This window comes from Macrotis lagotis, chromosome 1 (assembly GCF_037893015.1).
Source record: "Macrotis lagotis isolate mMagLag1 chromosome 1, bilby.v1.9.chrom.fasta, whole genome shotgun sequence".
NCBI lineage: Eukaryota > Metazoa > Chordata > Mammalia > Peramelemorphia > Peramelidae > Macrotis > Macrotis lagotis.
In genome coordinates, this window is record NC_133658.1 from 251,026,800 (window position 1) to 251,049,432 (window position 22,633).

Genomic DNA, 22,633 nt, shown 5'->3' on the forward strand with positions numbered 1-22,633 from the left:
CAGAGAACTGAAGAAGTCACCTGTCTTGGGACAAACTGCAAAAATTTGAAGTTCCAAGAACCAAGACTGCTATCAATAAGCATTTGCCATAATGTCAGGAAATGACTCATTAGGTACGTACATTCACCATTCTCTCTTTGAAATAGACAATTTAGATTTCAATGGAGCTGAGATTTCTTTAAATCAAGAATTGTTAACTGGACTAGTCCATGAACTCATTTCTTAAATATTAGATGTTTTGTTACCATTTTATTTTATTTGATGCATTTAAAAAATTATCCTGAAAATGGATCCACAGTTTTACCAAACTATCAAAGGGGTCGGTAAGACAGAAAAAGGTTAAATATTTAGATATTTCAGTTGATTCAGCATAGTGATCTTATGATTCCCTCCAAAAAAACAACTCTAAAATGTTTTGCTTTGGAAAATTCAGAAACTCATTTTAATTCTGCCCAGCCTGAAGCTTTATGACCACATCTGAAGGCCACATTTTACTTCAATTTTACTTTGAAAATTTCCAATGGTGTTCAGCCAAAAGCCATGAAACCATTACACGTCCTGAAAAGACCCATTTACAGGATATAGTGTATCCCCAGATCTGTGCTAGAGAAAACTGAGTCCCTGGAAGGACCCTTAGGTAACATCCATGAATTAGCTAAAGAACAGCACAAAACTATGGAGAATCAAGAGTTGAACTGCACCATCAGATCATAAGATTAAGAGAAATTCAAAGGAAGAAGTCAAGAGGGGTTGGATAGTGAAATGATTTCCAGGTAACAATAAGGCTGCTGGCAGCAAGTAAGTATGTTGCTAACTAGAATAAAGGCCCAAGATAGTCAATCCTGACTTTTAATAAATGAACAATATAGAATGTATTTATGATGCAATACAAAATTTACTTAAGGTAATAAATAACATCATCGCTTATTAATATGGTATATGTATGTGTATATACATATATATGTATGTATGTATATATATGATATTTCTATATCATTTCATTTGATCCTCAGAACACCCTTGGGAGGAACTTCTGGGAATGGGGAGTCTACAGAAGGTCTGAGTTCAAATCCCATTTCTGATATTTACTATCTGGGTAAGTTTAAACAAGTAGCTTAGTTACTCTGAGGCTTATCTGTATCGTGAGGAGATCCCCAATAAACATTAAAGGGGAAACGATTTGAAGGATTTATGACCAGACAATAACTATCAGAATCTCCTTGGAGGAAAAAAAAGGGAAGAAATTGATGGAGTTGGTTTTGGCATTCATTCAGAGGCAATAAGAAAGATCATTTCAAGGGGTACATGGTCAACTCATACTATAGTACTGATGAGGAGCATTTACAAAAATACCACCATGCAGCTCATGCAGGACATCTCTTGGCAAAGATGAAGAGGAAGAAAATTTCTAATTGATATAACCTTCCAAATTAAATTAACTTACACTTTGATTAAATTAAAACAGTTCCAATCTGACCAATAAAATTAAGTTTACAAGGCAGTAAAATGGGAAATGGATAAAAGAACAAATATCAACTTAGATTAAAATTATTTCCTAAGGAAATTAACTCAATGCAAATCATTCACCAGAATAAAAAAGACCAAAAGAGTCTAGATACCATATCAGTCAGCAAACTGAGAATCTTGCCAAGAAAAGAAATATGACAGCCAAGGACAACATTGCTTTAAAACATAAGCTCATTTGTCAATGCTTATAGCGGAGACTAGTAGAAGATTATGAGCAGCACTGACTCATAAAAAAGCAAGAAGTAGAAGGAAAGAATTTTAAAGAAAATTGACGAGAAAGTCAAGCAATTTAGATTATTCCAAAACCAGAAAAGGGTGAAACTAAGAAGACAAAAATAGACAAGATATGAGGAAAAAAAACTTTAAATATTTTACAACAAATTATTTTTCATTAGTGACAGTAAAGCCATCACATTTAAACTCTAATACTAATGGACTTGATGTGTTTATACAAGGGAGGAGATTCAATCCAATTGCAGAGATGAGAGATGGAATAATGAATTCCAGGAACGGGAGACAGATGAATGTAGCAAGATAATAGATAGTATAAAAGGAAATAAAATGTACGAAGACTAAAAATTTTAATAAGGGTTAGGTTATGAAGGACTTTTTTAAATTAAATTAAATATTTCATTTATTTAATTTTCCAACAACATGCAAAGGTAGGTTTTAACAATTTTTACAAGGTTTTGAGTTTTATATTTTCCTCCCTCCCTCTCTTCCCTACCTCTTCCATTGATAGAAAGCAATCTAATGTAAGCTAAACATGTATAACCATGCTAAACACAGACTTATATTACATTGTGAAAGAAGAATCATATCCAAATTTTAAAAAAACTTACATGAGGAAAAAAACTACATAAGACAATTTTTAAAAATTGAAGGCTGTAAGCTTTGGTTTGCATTTAAATTCCATAGTTCCCTCTCTAGATATGGATGGTACTTTCCATCAAAAGTCTTTTAGAATTGTCTTTGATAAAGGGGCAGCTAGGTGGCACAGTGGATAGAGCACTGGCCTTGGAGTCAGGAGTACATGGGTTCAAATCTGACCGCAGACACTTAATAATTACCTAGCTGTGTGGCCTTAGGTAAGCCACTTGTTCTGGTTCCGCTCACTTCACTCAGCATCAATTCATACAAGTCTTTCCAGGCTATTCTGAAGTTTCATCTGTCGTGTTTTATAAAGAACTTTTATTACTCAATAGTGAGGCTTTTATATTTGATCCTGGAGGTAACAGGAAGTCACCAGAGTTCATTGGTACATGATCAGACCTACTCTTTAGAAAATTCACCTTAGCAGCTGGGTGGAGGATGGGTTAAACAGAGAATAGGCTTGAGGTAGAAAGACCAGTGATAAACCAATGAGAAGATCATTTCAATAATCTAAGCAAGAAGTTGTAAGGGTCTGGCTGGAATTGTATCTGTGTAAGTAGAGAGAAGGGAACACATAATAAAATAGTATAAAGAGACAAGAGAAGACCACCTAGGACATGGGAAGATTTGCATGAATTAGTGCAGAATGAAATTGTCATAGCCAGAACAATTTATACTGTAAAAAGTTTGAAAGGCATACCTTAATCAACATAATGATCAAATATTATTCCAAAGAACTGATAATGGCATCTCCTGATCAAACTGATATAAATATGCAAAAATATGATTCATATTTCTGAAATGACTCTATGGAGATTTGCTTTGTTGTATGCTGCCTATGTTAGAAAGGTTCTTCTTTTCCTTTTTTAGTCGAGGGTAAGAGATAAGAGGAAAAAATAAATGTTTATTAATTTTAAAAAATACAATTTAACTTTTTAAAAATATACACATTTTGAAAAAGGGCCTAAGCTAAAGCCACTTGAAGGATATCAGCAGTTAGTGAGTGTGAAAAGGCTGAAAAACCAAGAAAGGAGTCTGAGTGGAAGAGAACAATGTCACAAAATAAGAGTAATGAGAGGGGAAAAGGAGTCTGATACTGCAATGGAGTCAAGATGGAGGACAAGGAAGTGAAATTGAATATGGTCTCTAGAGATTTACTCTTAAAGGTTGAAAACACAAACAACTCAATCATGGGAAGTAAGATTGGTCTTTTAAGTGATTAAAATTTTTTTAATTATTAAAAACTAAATTAAGGAACAAAATAATAGCCATTGATACAAGTGTGTAATGTCATTCTGCACCCATCTGGCTCACAGAACAAATAACAGGATGGAGCTTTGGCATATGGAATATTTGAGCTCAGTAGGACAATATACAAATACTAATTTGTAGATGAGGAAACTGAGTCCCCAAAAAAGGGACTTAATCAGCCTGCAAAAAGTAGTAGAGCTCAAATCTGGGCTCAGACACTTAATAATTACCTAGCTGTGTGGTCTTAGGCAAGCCACTTAACACCATTGCCTTGCAAAAGCCTAAAAAATAAAAAAAGTAGTAGAGCAGGAATTCAAATCAAGTCCTCTGACTCTGATCTAAAACCACTGAGCCTCACTATCTCCCTCCTCTCCTCACACTATCAGTCAGGAAACATTAGTGCCAAGTGTTTTTATTTATATATATATATATATATATATATATATATATATATATATATACACATATATATATAATACATATATATAAATGTATGTTTTATATGTATATATATGTATGTTTTATATATACTGAGATCTCATACCCAATATTATTAATCTATCTGGCATAGAAAATGACACTCTCCAAATCAAGCAAGAGAATAGCATGAGGTGAATAATTCATACTTTTATATATCATATATACTATTACATTTCTATATATACTTTTTGACAAAACACTTCTCCTTCCCCCAATGCTATAACAAAATTGGCTGAATATTCTTATATCCAGTATTCTCATGAGGTCACTGATGCTCAGAAATTTTCGTGATTTGTCTAGGGTGATGGGTCACCCAGCTAGTAAATATGAAAGTCAAAACTAGAACCCCCATTTCTTGACTCCACAATGTTCTTTTCCCAAACCAAACTACCACTAAGATCAGAAAAGCATTGGGGGTTTTTAGAAGTCTAATTCCAACTTACATATAAGCCTTATCTCTCACTCTTTAATACAGGGTAAGCACTGGACCAGAAGTCATGAATTCTAGTCCTGCCCTTGCTCTTCTTCTAGTACCCTTCTACAAATATGCTAGGGGTCCCCACGAGAAATGGAATAGCATAAATGGAAAAACATAATTGTTTCCTACCTTGGGGGGTCAAGTGGGAGGAAACTGAAAAATCTTTTTCTTCATCCCACATTGAAGCATAAATTATAACTCACAGGAGAAAGTCACATTTTAGTGAGAAGAAATCTGAGAATACATGGCGGGGGGGGGGGGGGGGGGAGAATACTTGGGAACTCTACAGTCTAATCCAACATGACTCTCTAGCTTCAGTAAGCTACTAGATGACTATCTTTCAGCCCTAGGATTAGGAATCCTACTTGGAACTCTATCCTAAGTTCTCCCCTTATACAACTTCTCATTTAAGTTGGAGAGATAATTCACAAAGAGAATAATCAAGAATAAAACTGTTCAGGGGCGGCTAGGTGGCACAGTGGATACAGCACCGACCCTGGAGTCAGGAGGACCTGAGCTCAAATCTGGCCTCAGACACTTAGTAATTACCTAGCTGTGTGGCCTTGCAAAACAAAATGAGTTATTGAGTTCAGCAAAGATCCACTAGAATGATCAGGGAAGAGAAGAGTCAATCTGGGTCAAATGTTAAGTAGAAGAAAGGTGTTGGATTTGGAATTAGAGGACCAAAGTTCCGATTCTTGTTCTGTCATAAACAAAATGTGAAACCTCAAGCATGTCATCTTCCCTCAATCGGACTATATCTGGAACATGATACCTCTGTACCGTACCTCTCCAAGTTCTAATCTGATGATCCTCTAGAAGGATATATCTAACCTGGAGCTTAATGAATTTTTTTGCTCACACCTTAAACAGATGAACCACAAGAAGTTGCAGTAGTCAGACCACTACAAGTACTACAGACTGATCATGTACCAAGCGGTCAGGAGGTGGAGACAGAGAGCAAGAATTTCCAAGCCCAGGTTAAACACTTTGCCTGAGGATGGGGAATCAAAGACTTAGATCTGGAAGGTGCCTTAGAAATCATAGAATTCAACTCCTTCCTTTTACAGATGAGGAAACTGAAGTCTAAGACTGTTAAGTACCTAGCTCAGTGGATAAGGAAGTAACAAAAGTCAGAATTAAAATCCAAGGCTAGACTCCAAACCCACTACCCCTTTCTATAGCATCATTTTTTGAGGAAGAAGATACATTTCTATAGTGCTTTTCAGTTATAAAATGCTTTCTTCACAAGGCTTCTGTGAAGTAGGCAATCTGTATCATTATACAGATAAGGATGGTCAGGGAAGTTAAGTGACCTGCCCAAAGAAACACAAAAGGAAGAGAAGGACCTAATCCCAAATTTTCTGACTCATTTTTTTTTTACAACACTAAAGGTGACACAAATAGTAGCTTCTTGGAAAAAACTATCCAAACACTTTCAAGAGATGTGTTCCCAATGTAGTTCTCCTCACACCAGACCATTCATATCATCATCTCCTTCCTTGTACCAAGGACAACCACCTAACTCTGTCCCTGTTCCAACTATGGATAGCAAGAGATCAAATCCACTGATTCTCTTTCATTCATTCATTCACCTCCAGAAGGCCTGAGAAGCTGATAGGCATTAGTTTTAGAAAGATAAGATGATTTATTCAAAAACACACAATAAGTCTAAGCTGGAATCAGAACCAAAATGCCCCCAGACAGTCAAGTCCCCTCAAGTCCACCCATTTCCTGCTTCAGAATGCTATTTGAAAAGAAAATACATGCAACTAACAAAATCCCACCACCCACATCCTGGCTAGGCTCCTGATGGAGCCAGACAAAAGATTTCTGAATGGGAGTAGCGTCCCTAATTTTAGAAAATAAACAGAAGGAAGTGGACAACTGTTCTATAGCTCCAACTAGGGCAGAAAAAAAAATGGAGAACTGGGTTCAAACAGCAGCAGGAAGGCTTTAAGTCAGCTACATTAAGGAACTAATAGCAGCATTCATTAAACACTATAATGTTTTCCCAATGGAATCATAGAATGTAGAATCCTGGGGGGGGGAAGAACCACAGAGAATATCCATTTTACAGAGGAGAAAACTGAGGCTCAAGAAAGGAAGAATGAATTGTCCAAAGACACACAGAGGTCTTCACTGGCAGAATTGGAATCAGAAATTAGATCTCTTGATACTTGTTGCTTCAAACAGTCTCACTAGTTTCTGTGGTTTCAGAAAGCGGCCAAATATTAGGGTTTCTAAGAAGAAAGGATGTACCCTCTCTGCAGAGGATGTACATCAATTTAGCTGGGCCTGTAGGCAAGATGGTTTATCTATCCTCCAATAATATTTACAAAGAAAGTGCCCAGATCTAAACTTAGTCCAAGATATAATTCTCCAAATACATTCCATGACCAAAAGGCCTAGTTTTATAAGAAATTAAGATCAGGCTAAGTATCTCAGTACACAAATAGTCAAGACTTTATTTCAGAAGCATAAAAAAATAAACTAAGAGGGATTTCCTAATTGCTTTTTTCTTTTCCAAAAGAAGAAGAGGAGGAAAGGAAGAAAAAGAAAGAGGCAGTGGGAAAAAAAAAAGGTAGAGGAGGAATAAAAGAAGACTAAGAGGCAGAGAAAAGGAAAGAGAATGGGGAGAAAATAATGGAAAAGGAAAGAAAAAAATGAGGCAAGCATTTATAATTTCAGTGGGACTAAGAACTATTCCTTATTAACTTTCTCCTGAGGGACAAGGTTCGAGCTTCAATGCTCTTCTCTGTTGTCCAGCCAACTTAGGAAGAGTATCATACCTTAAAAGTAGTAAAGTAGGGGCAGCTAGGTGGCACAGTGGATAGAGCACTGGCCCAGGAGTCAGGAGTACCTGAGTTCAAATCTGGCCTCAGATATTTAATAATTACCTAGCTATGTGGCAATGGGCAAGCCACTTAAGCCCATTGCCTTGCAAAAAAAACAAAGTAGTAAAAGGAGGGGCAGCCAGGTAGCATAGTAGATAGAGCACTGGCCATGGAGTCAGGAGGACCTGAGTTCAAATCCAACCTCAGACATTTAATAATTACCTAGCTGTGTGACTTGGACAAGTCACTTAACCCCAGTGCCTTGTAAAAATGAAAAAAAAGAAACAAAAGGAGTAAAAGGAGTCCTGCCCTATAAGTCTCCCCTCTTTCTTTGCTCCCCAAGAGAACGTCAATAAGTCTACTGCTCTGTTTTCTCAATTTGGCTATTGCTACCATCATCATCATCATCATCATTATCATCATCAGTAAGGAATTCTTAAAATTATAAACATATTCACATCTGATGCTCATAACACCCTCATGGAACAATTAAAGTAGTATTAACTGCAGTTAACAATGAAGAAACTAAGCCTCAGAGAGGTTGTTACTTCTCAATAATCAAGTTTGAACAAATCAAAGATTTGACACCAAGCCTAGTTCTCTTTGCACTATACAACTCTTTCTGAGACCTGACCAGCACTTCTTGTGGTTTTCCATATTCCCCAGTTCCATGAGTCTATCCTGACTGTGCCTAAATCAATGAGAATACATTGGTGAAGATGAGATACGACTTTTCCTCCTTGCTCCCCACCCCAAAAAAAAGGCCAGGAATCACCCACTTCTGGGAAGAATGCAACAATGTCACACTTAAAATCTGCTAAAAGCAAACTGTTGAGGAAGAGATCCATGGTATGGCAATTATAAGCAGATCACATGCAAGTGATTTGATGACTCTCTTGGCCATTTCATTCTTCTGGATACAAATGGCTAAGTCATTTCCATGAGCCAAAGAGAAACAGGATCTTAGAGGTTTTGATCCTGATCTCTAATCTCTCATCTCCAAGTTTAACTCTGGCTCTCAAGGTACCACAGAATTTGAAGCTAGAAGGGTATTTAAGAGAATGCCTACTCAAGAAATCTTGTAAAAAAGATTACTGTTGAAAACTACCATTGTATATATTTGGAAAAATAAATAAAATATATAATTTAAAAAATATTACTGACCCCTGAAAGCTTTTTTAATGTGAGTTATAGCTATCTATATTTACTATATCAAAAATAAAAATATTTTAGTATTACTATGAAAAGAATTTTGACTTCATAAACCCTATTAAAGGGTTTCAGGGATCCCTGGGGGTTCCCAGCACATAGCAGAGGGATCTTTTATGTCGGCAATCTAAGGCTCCAATATTCTTATACTCCAATATTCTGCCTTAATTTTCTTAAAGGCACAGAGTAGTTCAGTAGATAGAGATTTGGGACTAGAATCAAGAAGTATTGAGTTACAATGCAGCTTCTGACACACATACAGTAATGTGTCAGACCCTGAAAGTCACTTACCTTCTCTTTGCTTCACCTTTAATAATAATAATAATACCTATATTGAAAGGTTTTTATAAGGATCAAGCAAAATAATATTTATGAAAGTGACTAGGCCAGTGCCAAAACATAGCTGGGCTTAAGGTATGTTTATTCCTTTGCTTTTATGTATGATATGGTTCTATCCATATATAAAATTCTGCATTCTGTGGTCAATTTCCCTTATAGCTCCAACATCCCACAGAATCATAATTCTATCTATGCCCTGCAAAACTCCTTTGTCCAGGCAGTGCCTTGTCCTTAAGGAGGCTTTAAATCTCCTTCACACTTTTTTCTTCATTGTAGAGGGTTTGAGCTGCTTCACAGTCTTGCCATAAACCTATTACCTGCTCACCACTAACTAACAGGAGGTGTGACCCAACCAAGCAAATACAATGGCAATAGGCAGGATGTTTAAAAAAAAAATCTTTCAACCCAGAGAGACAAGATGGAGAGGCAGATACTGTGGTTTGTAGGGGAAGGAAGGGGAAAGGGGGAGAAGTGAGGGAGTGGTCAGGCCATCCTGGGGACAACAAAAATAAGGTTACAGAGACTTCCTGTGCACCCTACTATTAAATAAGAAGTAAGTCAAAGAATCTTAGAATGTCAAAGTTGAAAGGCAGCACAGAACACAAAATGGTAAAACAGACCCAAGCTTCCTCTAAGCTGGAGTCTGTAGTTCAGCTCGGCACCTCTTTCTGAACACCAGAACCCTGGATGCAACAGTTCCTAGAGACCCCATGAAAGCAATTTACAACACACACACACACACACACACACACACACACACACACACACAGAGAGAAACAGACACACAGTATAGCTCCAAACTGAAAAACAGAACAGCAAGAATTCAAAGAGGTTCTGCTCTAATTCTTATGGCTTACAGTAAAGTGATCCAAGGTCCTCAAGAATAAAGCAGAAGAATAAAAAAAAACACTTGGTATATCCATGGCAAGAAGGGAAAGCATAGCAGCCAAGAGCAATACTTAACCTTGGGTATAAATAAGTTTATTTACAAAACTGGGGAGAAAGATTTTGGAAGATTATGTATGGGTAGCATCAATAAAGTAATTCAGTCAGCCTAGAAATTGCACAGAAACACAGTTAAGTCAGATAATCCTGGAATAAAACTAGAAGGACAACAAGTAATTATAAAATGGAACAGATCTGCAGGTATCTTTACAATTATCTATTCTCATCACTGAGGTCAATGAATATTTAGGATGGACCAACATCATTCCCAATGTGACAACTCCAATTAAAAAAGAAATACAAGAAGAGTGGCTAGACCTAATTATATACAATTGTGCTAAAAAGCAACACAATTTCAAAAGTAATCAAAGATCAATTTTTTAAATAGTGCAAAAAGAAGATTCCAAAATAAAGGAAAAGATCATATAACTATATCATCTTAGACGAAGAGGCTTCAACTGCTATCAATTCCAAACCACATCTGAACAACATTTATAACAAACCAAATAAGTGATCACAGCTTTTGTTTCAAGATCTACAGTAAAGGGAATTGTACTTTCCATCTAATCTAACTCCTTTCACTTTTTTAATAGCCCTAATTTTAAATTTATTTTTTATTTCTGTAGTTGGTATCTGTATCAAGCTTACATTTGCTTCACAAAGTCTCCCTTCAAGATCTAAGATGTATACTTTGGACCCAAGTAAAAGAAGTCTAATCTTTCTTTCAAATGGCACTTCTTTAAATTTATGAAGTTAACTCTCCCGTCATCCCCTATCTTCTCCAAGCCAAATTTCTCCAACTCTTTTAACAAGTCATTATATAGAACAATTTTAACTGTCCAACTCATCCTTTTCTATACACATTCCAGTTCATAAATGACCTTTCTAAAATGTGATGCCCAGACTGAATACAATAACCTAGATAACCAGGAAGAGTACAACTTTTAATGGTACTATCATCTCCTTGGTTAGTTAGTCAGTTATTCAATCAACAGGCATTTATCAAACATCTGCCATTGCCAGGTCCCAAGCTAAGTGAGACAACCACCTCTCCTTCTTAATGTGTAGTCTGTAATCACATTAACTTTCCTGACCATTGTATCACATCTGATTTAGGCTTTCAGTATAAATAAAAATCAAGATCTTTGTTAGAATAACTGCTATCTGGCTAAGACACATATACATACATTTATGTTTTTGTACAAATTGCAATATTAGCAAATTTAAGGCAAATGGAAAGATATTACTAACCGGCACTGGAGTCAGGAATCCCTGAGTTCAAACCCAGCTCCAGACATGCTTAATAATTATCTAGCTGTGTGGCCTCGGGCAAGCCACTTAAATCCACTACCTTGCAAAAAAACTATTAAAAAAACTGAAAAAAAAAAAGAGAATAGTCTCTGAACTCATCTTTGCTATCTGAAGGAAAACACAAGAATGAAATAGATAAGGGCAGCTAGGTGGTGTAGTGGATAGAGCACCAGCCTTGGAGTCAGGCATACCTGGGTTCAAAGCCAACCTCAGACACTAATTACCTAGCTGTGTGGCCTTGGGCAAGCCACTTAACCCCCTTGCCTTGAAAAATCTTTAAAAAAAAAAAAAAGGCAAGGCAAGGGGATTAAGTGGCTTGCCTAAGGCCACACAGCTAGTTTATTATTAAGCATCTGGGGCCGGGTTTGAACTCAGGTACTCCTGACTCCAGTGCCGGTGGATGCTCTATCCTCTGCATCAACTAGACATATTCAATTTTCTAAATGAGGGCTCATCTTCATAATTACAATTAAGTGAGAGGTATAGAAACACCCTATTGCATCTATGATAGGCTGATTTTTTTTAATTGACTAAGAAGAAAATGTAGCTATAAATGCTCCCTTCAAATAAAGTATTTCCCACCCAAAATGAATAAATAACCCTATCACCAAAAGCAATGTCATAGGTAACACCTATTACATATATCTAAAATGTTAAATATGAGAAGAATTCCTCATGGATGGTGAGATTGTCCATCCATTTTTGCTTTCCTATGACATTATGGTGAATTCACTCATTTGACAGCAATTTAAAAATGTCAATATGCTTTTATGTGCTCAACACTGTATCAAAATACTACAATCTTTTAATTATTGATCACTCAAAAAAATCAGTTGAGACAATCATACTGAAGAAATACAGTGAATGAAAAATGCAGATTGTTATATTCTCAGTCAAATGCAAAGCTAATCCAATGGTCTGCATATTTTGGATAGGGATTGCTGATGAACATTGAGATGAAAACAGAGTTCTGGAGGAAGATGATACCAGGTAGGATTAAATAACAGTTGGGAACTGTTGTTCAGTGATCTCAAGTGGCTCCCCAGAGCAAAACTCCATTTCTTTAACTCCAATATTACAAGAGTATGCTATTCGGCTTCAAATCATAAAATACCACAGTCTCAGAAAAATATAAACTTCAGGTGATCCAAAAGCAATAGAAAGACTCATGGAGAGAGTAATGCATATTACCAATCTAAATATAAGAAGCATAAGCATAAAAAGTGGTGAAAAATACATTGTCGGCAAAATTACAACAAGCAAAGGAGATGGGTCATTCAAATATAGAGAGTAAGGTAATAAGTCAACAAGCAATTATTAAGCACCTAAGCAATGGCAGGCACAATGGGAGGGAATAGAAATACAAAAAATAAAAATAAAAAATAAAAAACTGTCCTTGTTCTGGTAACAACTAGAACTTATATATATCACTTTGGGGTTTGCAATATTTTACATTCTATCTTTACAAAATTCCTAAGAGGTAAGTACTATTATTAATGCCCATTTTATAGATGTGGAAACTAAGGCAGAAAGACTTGAAATGACAATCTAGGGTAATGCAGCTATTATGTATGAATTTGATTTGCATGGACTTGAACTGAATTCATTTCTTCCTGACTCCAGGCCCAGAATTCTATTCCCTTTAATACCTGGCTGCCTCTTCAGCTTAGAGATGCCATTTAGCTTTTTAACATTCTGTGGTCATCTCCATCTCCAATATGTTTGGTTATTTGTTCTAGAGATCATTCCAGACATTATAAATTTAAGTTTTCATCCAGTTCTAAGATGTCTCTTCCAAGGTCTCTTCCATCTATAATACCATGTGTTCCTTGTTTTAAGATGCCCTTCAGCTCTGACATTCTATGCACTAAGAGTCAATTAAAAGATCAGCCTAAGTTATTGCTGATATGCTCTTCTTACCATGTGAGTAGACAAATAAACACCTAACCTGGGTAATTTCATTTGAAAATGAGATGGTGACTTCTGCAAAGTAAGAAAATACTGATCCCCTATTATAGAAACCCTGGATTATCTGGTCAAAATAGACCTCACAGTATATTCTTGGTATATTCTTGAAGTTAAGACTTTCTGACTTTTACCCAGAATTTTTTTTGCTTTGCCTCTTCTTCTCAGCCACCCACTCTCCTTGACCTTGACCTTGACCTCTGCCTGCATAAGACAAGAAGGGCCAGAGAATGAGGAGGCAAAAGGGGAAAGTTGGAAGGGGAAAGTTTTAAGGATCTTCTCACCCTAAGCCCTGACTCTTATTTTTATATAAGGAAACTGAGGCCCAATTGTATGGATAAATAAACAGACTCTGAGAAGAGGAATCACAATAGCAATGCAATAGGGGGAGTGGGAGAGGAAAATCAGAACTAGAAAAACATTTCAAAATCATCTAACACAACATCCTTAATTTATAAAAGAAGGAACTGAGATCCAGAGCAGGAAACCGACTTTCCCAAGGTTACATAGCTAGTGAATAAAGGGGTAGGGGAGGGTACACCTAGGTCTCTCAACCTCCAGCAGCATCAAAGTACTTTGGGCTTCGTTGATGCAAGCTAAAGGAATGGCCTTTACCCCACAATTGGAAAATGTTACAAAAAAGCCCAAGAAAAAAAAAGATAAAGTCCCCCACAGCGCCAACAGTTCTCTCATGCAAAGCTCTTCATGTGAGAGCCAGAAGCAGGGGTGCCTGAGCAGATCCATCCGGAGCCGAGAACACTCTGTCTCCCCAAGGTTCTCCCCAAAGTCCAGGGCACGATGCCTGGGCCTCTATGGTCTTCAATAAACACAGCTGGAGGCTGAGAAATCAAGGAAGCAGCAACTGAGGGGAAGCCGGACACTATAAACATCGAGGAGGCTCTTTGTCAAGAATGCAAACCGAGCCCCAGGCTTAATCACTGCTTCCTGTGGGCTGCTCGCCCAACCCTCTTGCAGACTCTACTAGGGCTCACCTCATCACTCAGACTATCAGAATGGTAGGACTGAAAGAGACTTCAGGCAACTGCCAACTCAATTCCTACCAGAATAAGAATCCCCTGGGCATCATCAATCAATCAATAGTGATTTATTAAATACCTGCTGTCCCCAGGAACACTGCTAGGCACTAGGGATGTGCTGCCCTCAAAAAGCTTGCAGTCCATTAAGGGAAACAAGCAGGGATGTGCTAGTAAGTGTTTAAGAACCAGCTTTATGAAAAATAAAAATTTCTCTGAACACACTTTTAAGTTCAATCTGCATCTTTCATTTTTTTCCCTTCACTTTCCTAAGTCTCAAAAATCAACAAAACAAGAATAAATCAAGCTCTGATGTGCCATATTTATAGATCAATCCTCTCTTGCTGACCAATACATCCCTACATACAAGTATATATACAACATATCTAAAATAATAATAAGGGCTGGTCACAAGCAGCTGAGGGAATGAGGAAAGACACCTAACCAGGCAGAGGTGGGAAAGAAATTCATTCTAGGAATGATGGAACAACCTAATGATTTTAGGTCAGCAAGACCCAATCCCTTCCCCATACACAGTCAAGATCATTAATGATCAGACAAAGAAAAAACACTGAGTGTAAGGGGCTTCTATGGCCTCTAACAAGTCAATTCCCATTGCCATGTTTATTCCCCCATTCAAAACCTCTGTCCAGGTAATGACATCTCTCCAGCTTCAACTCCATTGCCCTCATGGTGCTTTAATACTGGAAAAGGTACTAGGGACTAAGAAGGTCTGTGAATCAGGACAAGTGAAGAGCATGGCTTTATACAATACCTTGAGGAGCAGAGGGTACTTGCAAATCCTCTGAATCGGGGTCAACAGGTAGCCCTCCAAAGGGATGTCTGTAGTCTTTCGGCCGCCTAAAAGCATACAGCTCTGCAACCAGATAAAAAGATAGACATCATGTCCTAGGTTCTCAAGTTTTTCTTTCAGTCTTTCTACATTTCTCCATTCTTCAATGATGCTCACTTCTAAGATTCTAATATCCCTTTGCAGCTCTTACAATCTATGTTTTAAGACTCTTTCCAGTTTTAACTCTATGTTCTAAGGTTCTTTCAAAAGTCAGAAGTACAAATGGAAAGGACCTATGGAGTTCTCAAAGCCTAATGCCCTCATTTTTCATTTTTTCAGGTAAAAACAATTTTTACATTCTTTTTTTATTTTTGAGGTTGCAAGTTCCCGCCCCCCTCCTTGAGAAGGCAAGCATTTTAATATGGATTATAACTGTATAGTCACACAAAACATATTTACATGTTAGATATGTTCAAAAAGAAAACACAGACCAAAAACAAACAATAAAAATAAAGAAAATTTCAAGAGTGAGTATGCTTTTATCTACATTCAGACTCCAGCAGTTCTTTCTCTGGAGATAGAAAGCATTATTCATCAATGTCATTAACAATTGTCTTGATCATTTTATTCCTAAGAATAGCTAAGTCATTTACAGTTGATCATCATACAATACTGCTACAAGTGTGTACAATGCTCTGGCTCTGCTCACTTCACTTTGCATCAGTTCATATAAGTGTTCCCAGGTTTTTCTGAAACCATTTTACTTATAATTTCTTATAGCACAATAGTTTTCCATCACAATTATATATCACAAATTATTCATCCATTCCCTAATTGATGTGTACTACCTTCAGTTCTTCTATCCCAATTTCCAATTCTTTTGACACTACAAAAAAATCTTGCCAGAAATAGTTTTGTACAAATAGGTCCTTTACTTTTTTCCTTTGATCTCTTTGGGATACAGACCTAGTATTAATACTGCAGGGTCAAAGGGTATGCACATTCTATAGCCTCTGGGGCACAGTTCCAAATTGCTCTCCAAATCACCAACTCCCTCATTTTTAGTAGAGAAAATTGAAGTCTAAGAAGGTTAAGTGAAGGTAGCACCAAAAAGTGAAATGTCAACCACTCCAAAGACAATGCATTTTCTATGATAACCAAGATACATGTGGTCCACATACTGCATAGGCTAAGATTCCTCCAATTATGACTTTCTACTTTCTATAAATCCATCTAACACTGATATTTTATCATCTCTATTATGTCCTTTTCTAGATCTGATATTCTAGGATTCTGTGACAAAATAAGGACAACTGCTTGTATTTGGCTCTGGATCCCACAGCCATTCTACCCGCCTTAGCCTTGAGCTTGAATCAATTCCTAGGCAACATTTCAAATTACCTCACCCAGTAAGGACCCTCTGGTCCCCTCTAGTCCAGGGCACCCTGCCCTTGAGGTTACAGCAGCTGTGGAATGCTGGGGCAGACCCTGGCCAAACAGCAAGGGCTTTGTACTCAAAGGACAACACTTGTTCCAAATGTCTCCTATGACGCCAGCTCAAAGCAGAGTAGGGAGGGGAAAGGAGTATCAGGGAGGATGTTGCAGCAGTCACATAGGAGCTGGGCAGACATGGGAACTTCCTAGTTTCAAGAAATTCAAGGAATCTTATCTCAAAAGTCATAAAGGATCATTCTGTCTTTTGAGTTGTAATTCCATTTATGCCATTAAAACTATAAGAGAATCAGAAGGAACCATAAACATCATATAGTTCAACCACCTCATTTTCAGGTGAGAAAACTTAAGGGTCAGCCAGAGTCACTGAAATAGAAAATAGCAAAGCCAGAATTCCAACACTTCTGACTTCAAATTCAGAGTTCTTTCAATACATCAAGTTATGGGAAAAGGTAGTACAGAATCCAGAAGGCCTATGAAGACCCAACATATGGTGTGGGCTTCAGGTTCCCCTCAAGGATGCACAACCTCACCCAGGCTCCACCCCTGTACCTCCTTCAGTCATCGACCCCAAGCTGCCACTTGGCAAATGACAGTGAGGGTTGGCATGGAAGCCTTGAGGGGAGAGGCAAAGTAAAGAGAGCTGTGAAGCTAACAGTGTTCTCCTCCCACATGGACATGATCCCAACTAACATCCGGATTCCCAAGGGAAAAAAAAAGGGGGCCAATAGTGTCTCACAGAATCACGACCCTTGGCAGGAGGACACAAGAAAAACAGCCCCCAGGCTGTCCCAAGGGGCCCCTATTTCAAAGGGCTATTCCACTAAAGGAGTTCTTTCAGACTGAAGTTAAACCAAGCTCTATAATAAATGGTCCTTAAATCTTGAGTCATGTGAACCTTACTTTATTCTTGTCTAAAATGGGTTAGGTATCCATGCATGGATTGAAGGGGTAATCTCCCCAACATGAGCCAAGTTAACACTCAGGAATAACAGATCGTGAGGCAGAATATACAGAGGAAAGGAGGGAATGAAAGATTATTGTCCCTCCCAATTCTACTCCTAAAAAGCACCCAAAAATTCAGAGTACTTGTTCAGGCCTCAGTGTGATTCTAAGGAATTCTCTTGTATATTCAAACAATTTCTGTTACAGTACCTCTAGTGATGGGAAGCACACTGTCTCTCAAGGTTAGCCATTCCACAGCTCTATTTATTCACATGTTCTTCCTAATATTAAATGAAATCTACAAAATAATCTGAGTTCTGTCTTCTGGGGCCAAGTAGAACACATTTAATTATTCAAATATATGAAGGGAGCTCTCATCAGTGCAATCAATCATTTGATTAATCAAAAGCATTTATTCAGGACTTCCTGTGGGCCAGATACTCTATTAGAAACTAGGAATACAAAGAAAAAAATAAAAGTACTTGCTCTCAGTGAGCTAATATTCTAGAGATTTATACAGTCCTTCAACTTGCCCTTCTATGACCTAGTACTTTGGAGATCTGGCTACTCTACCATAGAGAGAGCTGTATTACCTTTTTTTTTTTTCCTTTTTTAGGTTTTTGCAAGGCAAATGGGGTTAAGTGGCTTGCCCAAGGCCACACAGCTAGGTAAGTATTAAGTGTCTGAGGTCGGATTTGAACTCAAGTCCTCCTGACTCCAGGGCCAGTGCTCTATCCACTGCACCAACTAGCCACCCCGCTGTATTACCTTTTGACAGAATATGAGAGCAAACCAAGCCCCACCCCATCCAGGGTTCCCTGAGGGATCAAGGAGTTCCCCAGAAGAACGAGGGAAAGGGAGCAAAATACAAGTTTACATACCAAGAGAAAGGCTCGGATTGCAGGTATTTTGTTCAGTTCCATCAAGAGTCTCAAAGCCTTCTCATGATTGCTGCAATATTCCTCATACACGCAGAATTTGTCCTTCTGTAAGAAAATAGTATATTCCAGTAAGAAAAGGGGAAGGTAACCTTTGGGGATGCCTCTGAGTCAGAATGGATTACTCTGACTGGGGAAGAAAAAAGGTTAATGGGGTACAGAGACAGGACATAAAAGATCAACTCTTCATTTTACAGGGAGGAAAGGAAACTGAGACTTCTACTTTCATAACATAAGCAACTATTCATTTCTTCTTCTTTTTTGTCCCCCCCCCAATTGAAGGGGAAAGCATCAAATCCCCATCGTGTACTCATAAGAACTTAATAATTAGCTGATAATAAGCCTGGTATTATAAAATAGGCCTATAAGGACACTGAAGGGCAAATTCAAAAATCATCTGGTAAGAAGATACAGGATATGGATTTGGAAAGAATAATTAGAAATCCCCCATTCCAATTTCCTCATTTTCTTGATGAGAAAGAAGATCCAGAGGGAGGAAGAGCTTTTCACAGCGTTAGTCAGTGGTAAAAGAACATATAAAGTCAAGACTTCTTATCTTTCTGAATGCCATTAAGGAGCCCAAACACTTCAGTCAAAAGGCATACACAAGGATTAGTCAAACTAGGTCTAAAACACAGTAGCTAATTCTGAAACAAGGCAATTTTCTTTTACACATATTTCCAATGATCTTTCCTTGTTAAATATTCATTATATCTTATGAATAAACTGTGGAAAGAACTGGATTCAAATTCCAGTTGACATTCACCAGCTGTCTGGTCCCAGACAAATCATTTAACCTCTTTTGAACCTTCTAAAATGGCACAGTGCCATCAATTCAGAAATGGCTAAACAAGCTAGGGTAAATAAATATGATAGAATCCTATGATGCTATAAGAAATGGAGGGGACGATTTCAGAAAAACCTGGAAAGACTTCTATGAACTGATGCAAAATGAAGACCAGGAGAACATTTTATACATCATCATAGTAATACTATAAAGATAAATAACTTTAAAAGACCTTAGGAACTCTGGTCAATATAATGACTAACCACAGTTCCAGAGGACTCATAATTAAACATGCTACCCATCTCCAAATAGAGAAGTAACGGATGCAAGAGTGCAGACTGAAGCATATTTTGTTCTCTTCCTTTCTTTTTTTGGACACAGCTCACATGGGAATTTATTTTGCATCACTATACATATTTGTAATAAGTTTTATTTTTCTTGCCTTTCCAACAGTTGGGAGGATGTGGGGGCAGGGCAGGGAAGAGAATTCAGAAATGAAAATAAAAGAAAATTGGGTTATTGAGGGTAAAAGTAAGTGGATTTGGAGGGGAAGGAATTATCTGGAAAAGACAGTGATATAAAAACAAAAGGAACCTAAAAAATTTATTTTTAAAAAGCAAAATAAACAGACCAATGGATAGAGATAAAAGATGACACATTGTATCTCATAGGACTATTATGAACTGCTTATGAAATTTACAGAATTGTAGGAACATGGGCTATAAACAGGAATCACATCCCCCACCACTCAACACTTTTCTTGATTTAGAGTATTCAGAAGCAAGAATAAGAAATGAAATATGAAAGCTATTAATATTTATAGATGCTTGAATTAGTTTCCCGAGAGGTGGAAGTAACAACCAAAGGAGTTAAGATAATCAAGTGCTGGATCCAACAGGGATGCCAATACCAAGTTCAACCCGAGTACCTGATCTTTTCTATGTTATCTCTGTACCCAGGAAAAAAAAGGAATCAGCTTCAGTCATTCTCAGAGATTGGATGTGGAGTTCTCTTGGTTCCCTGAATCCAATACCACATGAAAAGTTGGTTCCAACATCGTCCCATGTCACAAAACCTGAGAAAATGATCAGGCCTTACACCTTCTGTTCTTACCACCTGACTGGGTAGATGGAACCAAGGAGATGGTGGTTGGCTACTATGTATGGAAATGGAATCTTCTCTACCTTGTATTTGCCATTAATCTCAGAAAATAATGCTTCAACTCTCAATAATAACCAGGCATCCAGATGGGGGCTGCCCCAGCTCCTACTATTCCCTTCACCATAACTAGACTGGGGCACTTCCATCCCAGCTCCTCCAAACCCAGTAACTGAATTTGTAGTCTTCCTTATCTCTAAGCCCAACCACCACACATCAAGTTATTACTTACATTGTTCTATTAAAAAAGGGTATAAAGTACCACAGTTCAGTCTTCCATAAGTCAGACATCAAGCTCCTCACCACCATGATCCTGGACAGGACCAGTGCTTCAAAACAAAGTCTCTGGCCACTTCCTCACCGAGGACCCTCAGAGTCTCAGACTAGATGGAGCTAGATCTGGAGTCAACTACAAAATCCTGGGTACATGTCATTCCCCCACCCCGTCATCTAGGGACAGGACAAAGAAACTGGCATCAAGCATGAGTATTTGGGGAAGTTGGAGATATCATCAGGTATATCATTGATCCAGTTATCCCACCTAATCTCTGCTCACCCAACTCTTTTTTAGTGTTTGGAGAGAGCTCTACTAGAGAACATCACAAAACCTTCTGCTGCCAGCAACCAGAAACTTTATTTCTCCATATCATTCATCTTTGGGACTCAGTTCAGTCATCAACTACTCTCCAGGTCAATCACCCTTCTTTAACCTAAATAGGATTACAAATCTAATCATGTTTCACCAGCATATTTTGACCAAGAGCCAAGGAATTAATGAGCATGGCCTTTTATAGAGGATGAAATGGGAAGAAAGGAAGGACCTGGAGTTGGACCTGGGCAACCAAATCCAAGACAGTCAAAGTCCAAAGTGAGAAATCAGACATTAGATATTGGAGATTATACATGTCTTCCAATCACATCATGATCTGTAACAATAAGGTTTCCCCTAATGATCAAAGTATTATTGTAAAGAAGAACCAGGAGGTTAACAAAAAGGACAGGATGATGGCCTGTGTGTGGCAAGAGAACAGAAAGGAAAACAGGTTAAGGATCTGGCCTTGGGAACCCAAAGGTTAAAGTAAGGGGATTTTCTGCCCCTAGAACAGTAGATCATATTGTGTGGCACTGCCAATACAAGACTCAAATTTCAATAAATATAGTAGTTTTTGGAGGGTAAATTAATTAAATGTTTGAACAAATATAGTCCATGAATTATGTTATAAATGTCCAAATGGCCCTTAGCAGAAAAAAAAGGTTCCCCACCAGAGTCCTAAAATCTCACTTTTCTGAGGCTCTGACACCAGGTTAGAGTCATAAACAACCAGGATAGAATATATTTGATGGCTTCAACTGCCTCAAAATTTCCCTTCTCTGACCTGCCTGAAGGCCTTAAATCTTCACCACTGAAAAATATCTGTGGAAGAAATTCAATTTTCCACTGAGCCTTTATGAGCCATTAACACCTTAACACTAAATTGGCTATCAAAAAATAATCTAGTGCAGTAGGGAAAACAAGATCTGGGTTCAAATCCTGGCTCTGTTGCTCACTTTAGACAAGTCATTTAACCCATCCATAGAATGCAGTGATTGGACTGAATGATGTTAAAGGGTCTTCTAGTTCTAAAATCCTATGATTCTAAGAGGCATTAGAACAAACATGGCAGAGGATCCAGATTCTCTCTTTAGGACAGTCTACTACCATCTATGTGACCTTGGGAAAAAAAAAAATCACTTAACCTCTCTGGGCCAGTCTCCACAACTAGAAAATAAAGGGATTGGACTAAATGAGCTCTAAATACCATTCCAGCTCTAAATCCTATTATCTATGATATTGGATTAGCTTGCTTGTTTCTCCTGGGCTGGGGTTCAAGGCACAGATGGGAGAGAAAAGGAAATAATAATGAAAGATTACATTTCTATTCCATTCTTGGGCACTTTACATCCATTTATTCATCATAAAGACTGGTGAAGTGTCATTGCTCTAATTTTATGGAACAAGAAATTGATAACAGGGGCAAGGGGAGTTGATATGCTCAAAGTCAGAAATTAATCAGTAATAGCCAAGACTTGAATCCAGTTCTCTGACTTCCTACCCTGGTCTTCTCCTTCTACACCACACTGTACTATACATAGAGACAAGAAGTTTAACCATGGTCAACTAACTATTGTCATAGATAAAGCCTAGGGTCTAAAACCAGCAAGTCCTGCAAAATCTGGCCTCTGACACTATCTGTGTGATTGTAAGCAAATTCCTCCATCTCTTTGCCTCAGTTTCTCCATCTGTAAAATTGATAAAAATGTTTCCCAGGGT

General features: G+C 37.8%; 1 protein-coding gene across 1 annotated transcript in view; it reads right to left on the bottom strand.

The window, feature by feature from the left end:
- PREX1 (phosphatidylinositol-3,4,5-trisphosphate dependent Rac exchange factor 1) overlaps nucleotides 1-22,633 on the bottom strand; it is a 236,744-nt gene that overhangs the window by 111,429 nt on the left and 102,682 nt on the right. The window contains exons 4-5 of the mRNA XM_074210196.1: nucleotides 18,321-18,425; nucleotides 15,025-15,126 (exon numbers count right to left, since the gene is read on the bottom strand). Coding sequence (XP_074066297.1) covers nucleotides 15,025-15,126; nucleotides 18,321-18,425 — 207 coding nt within the window. The remainder of the gene's footprint in view (nucleotides 1-15,024; nucleotides 15,127-18,320; nucleotides 18,426-22,633) is intronic.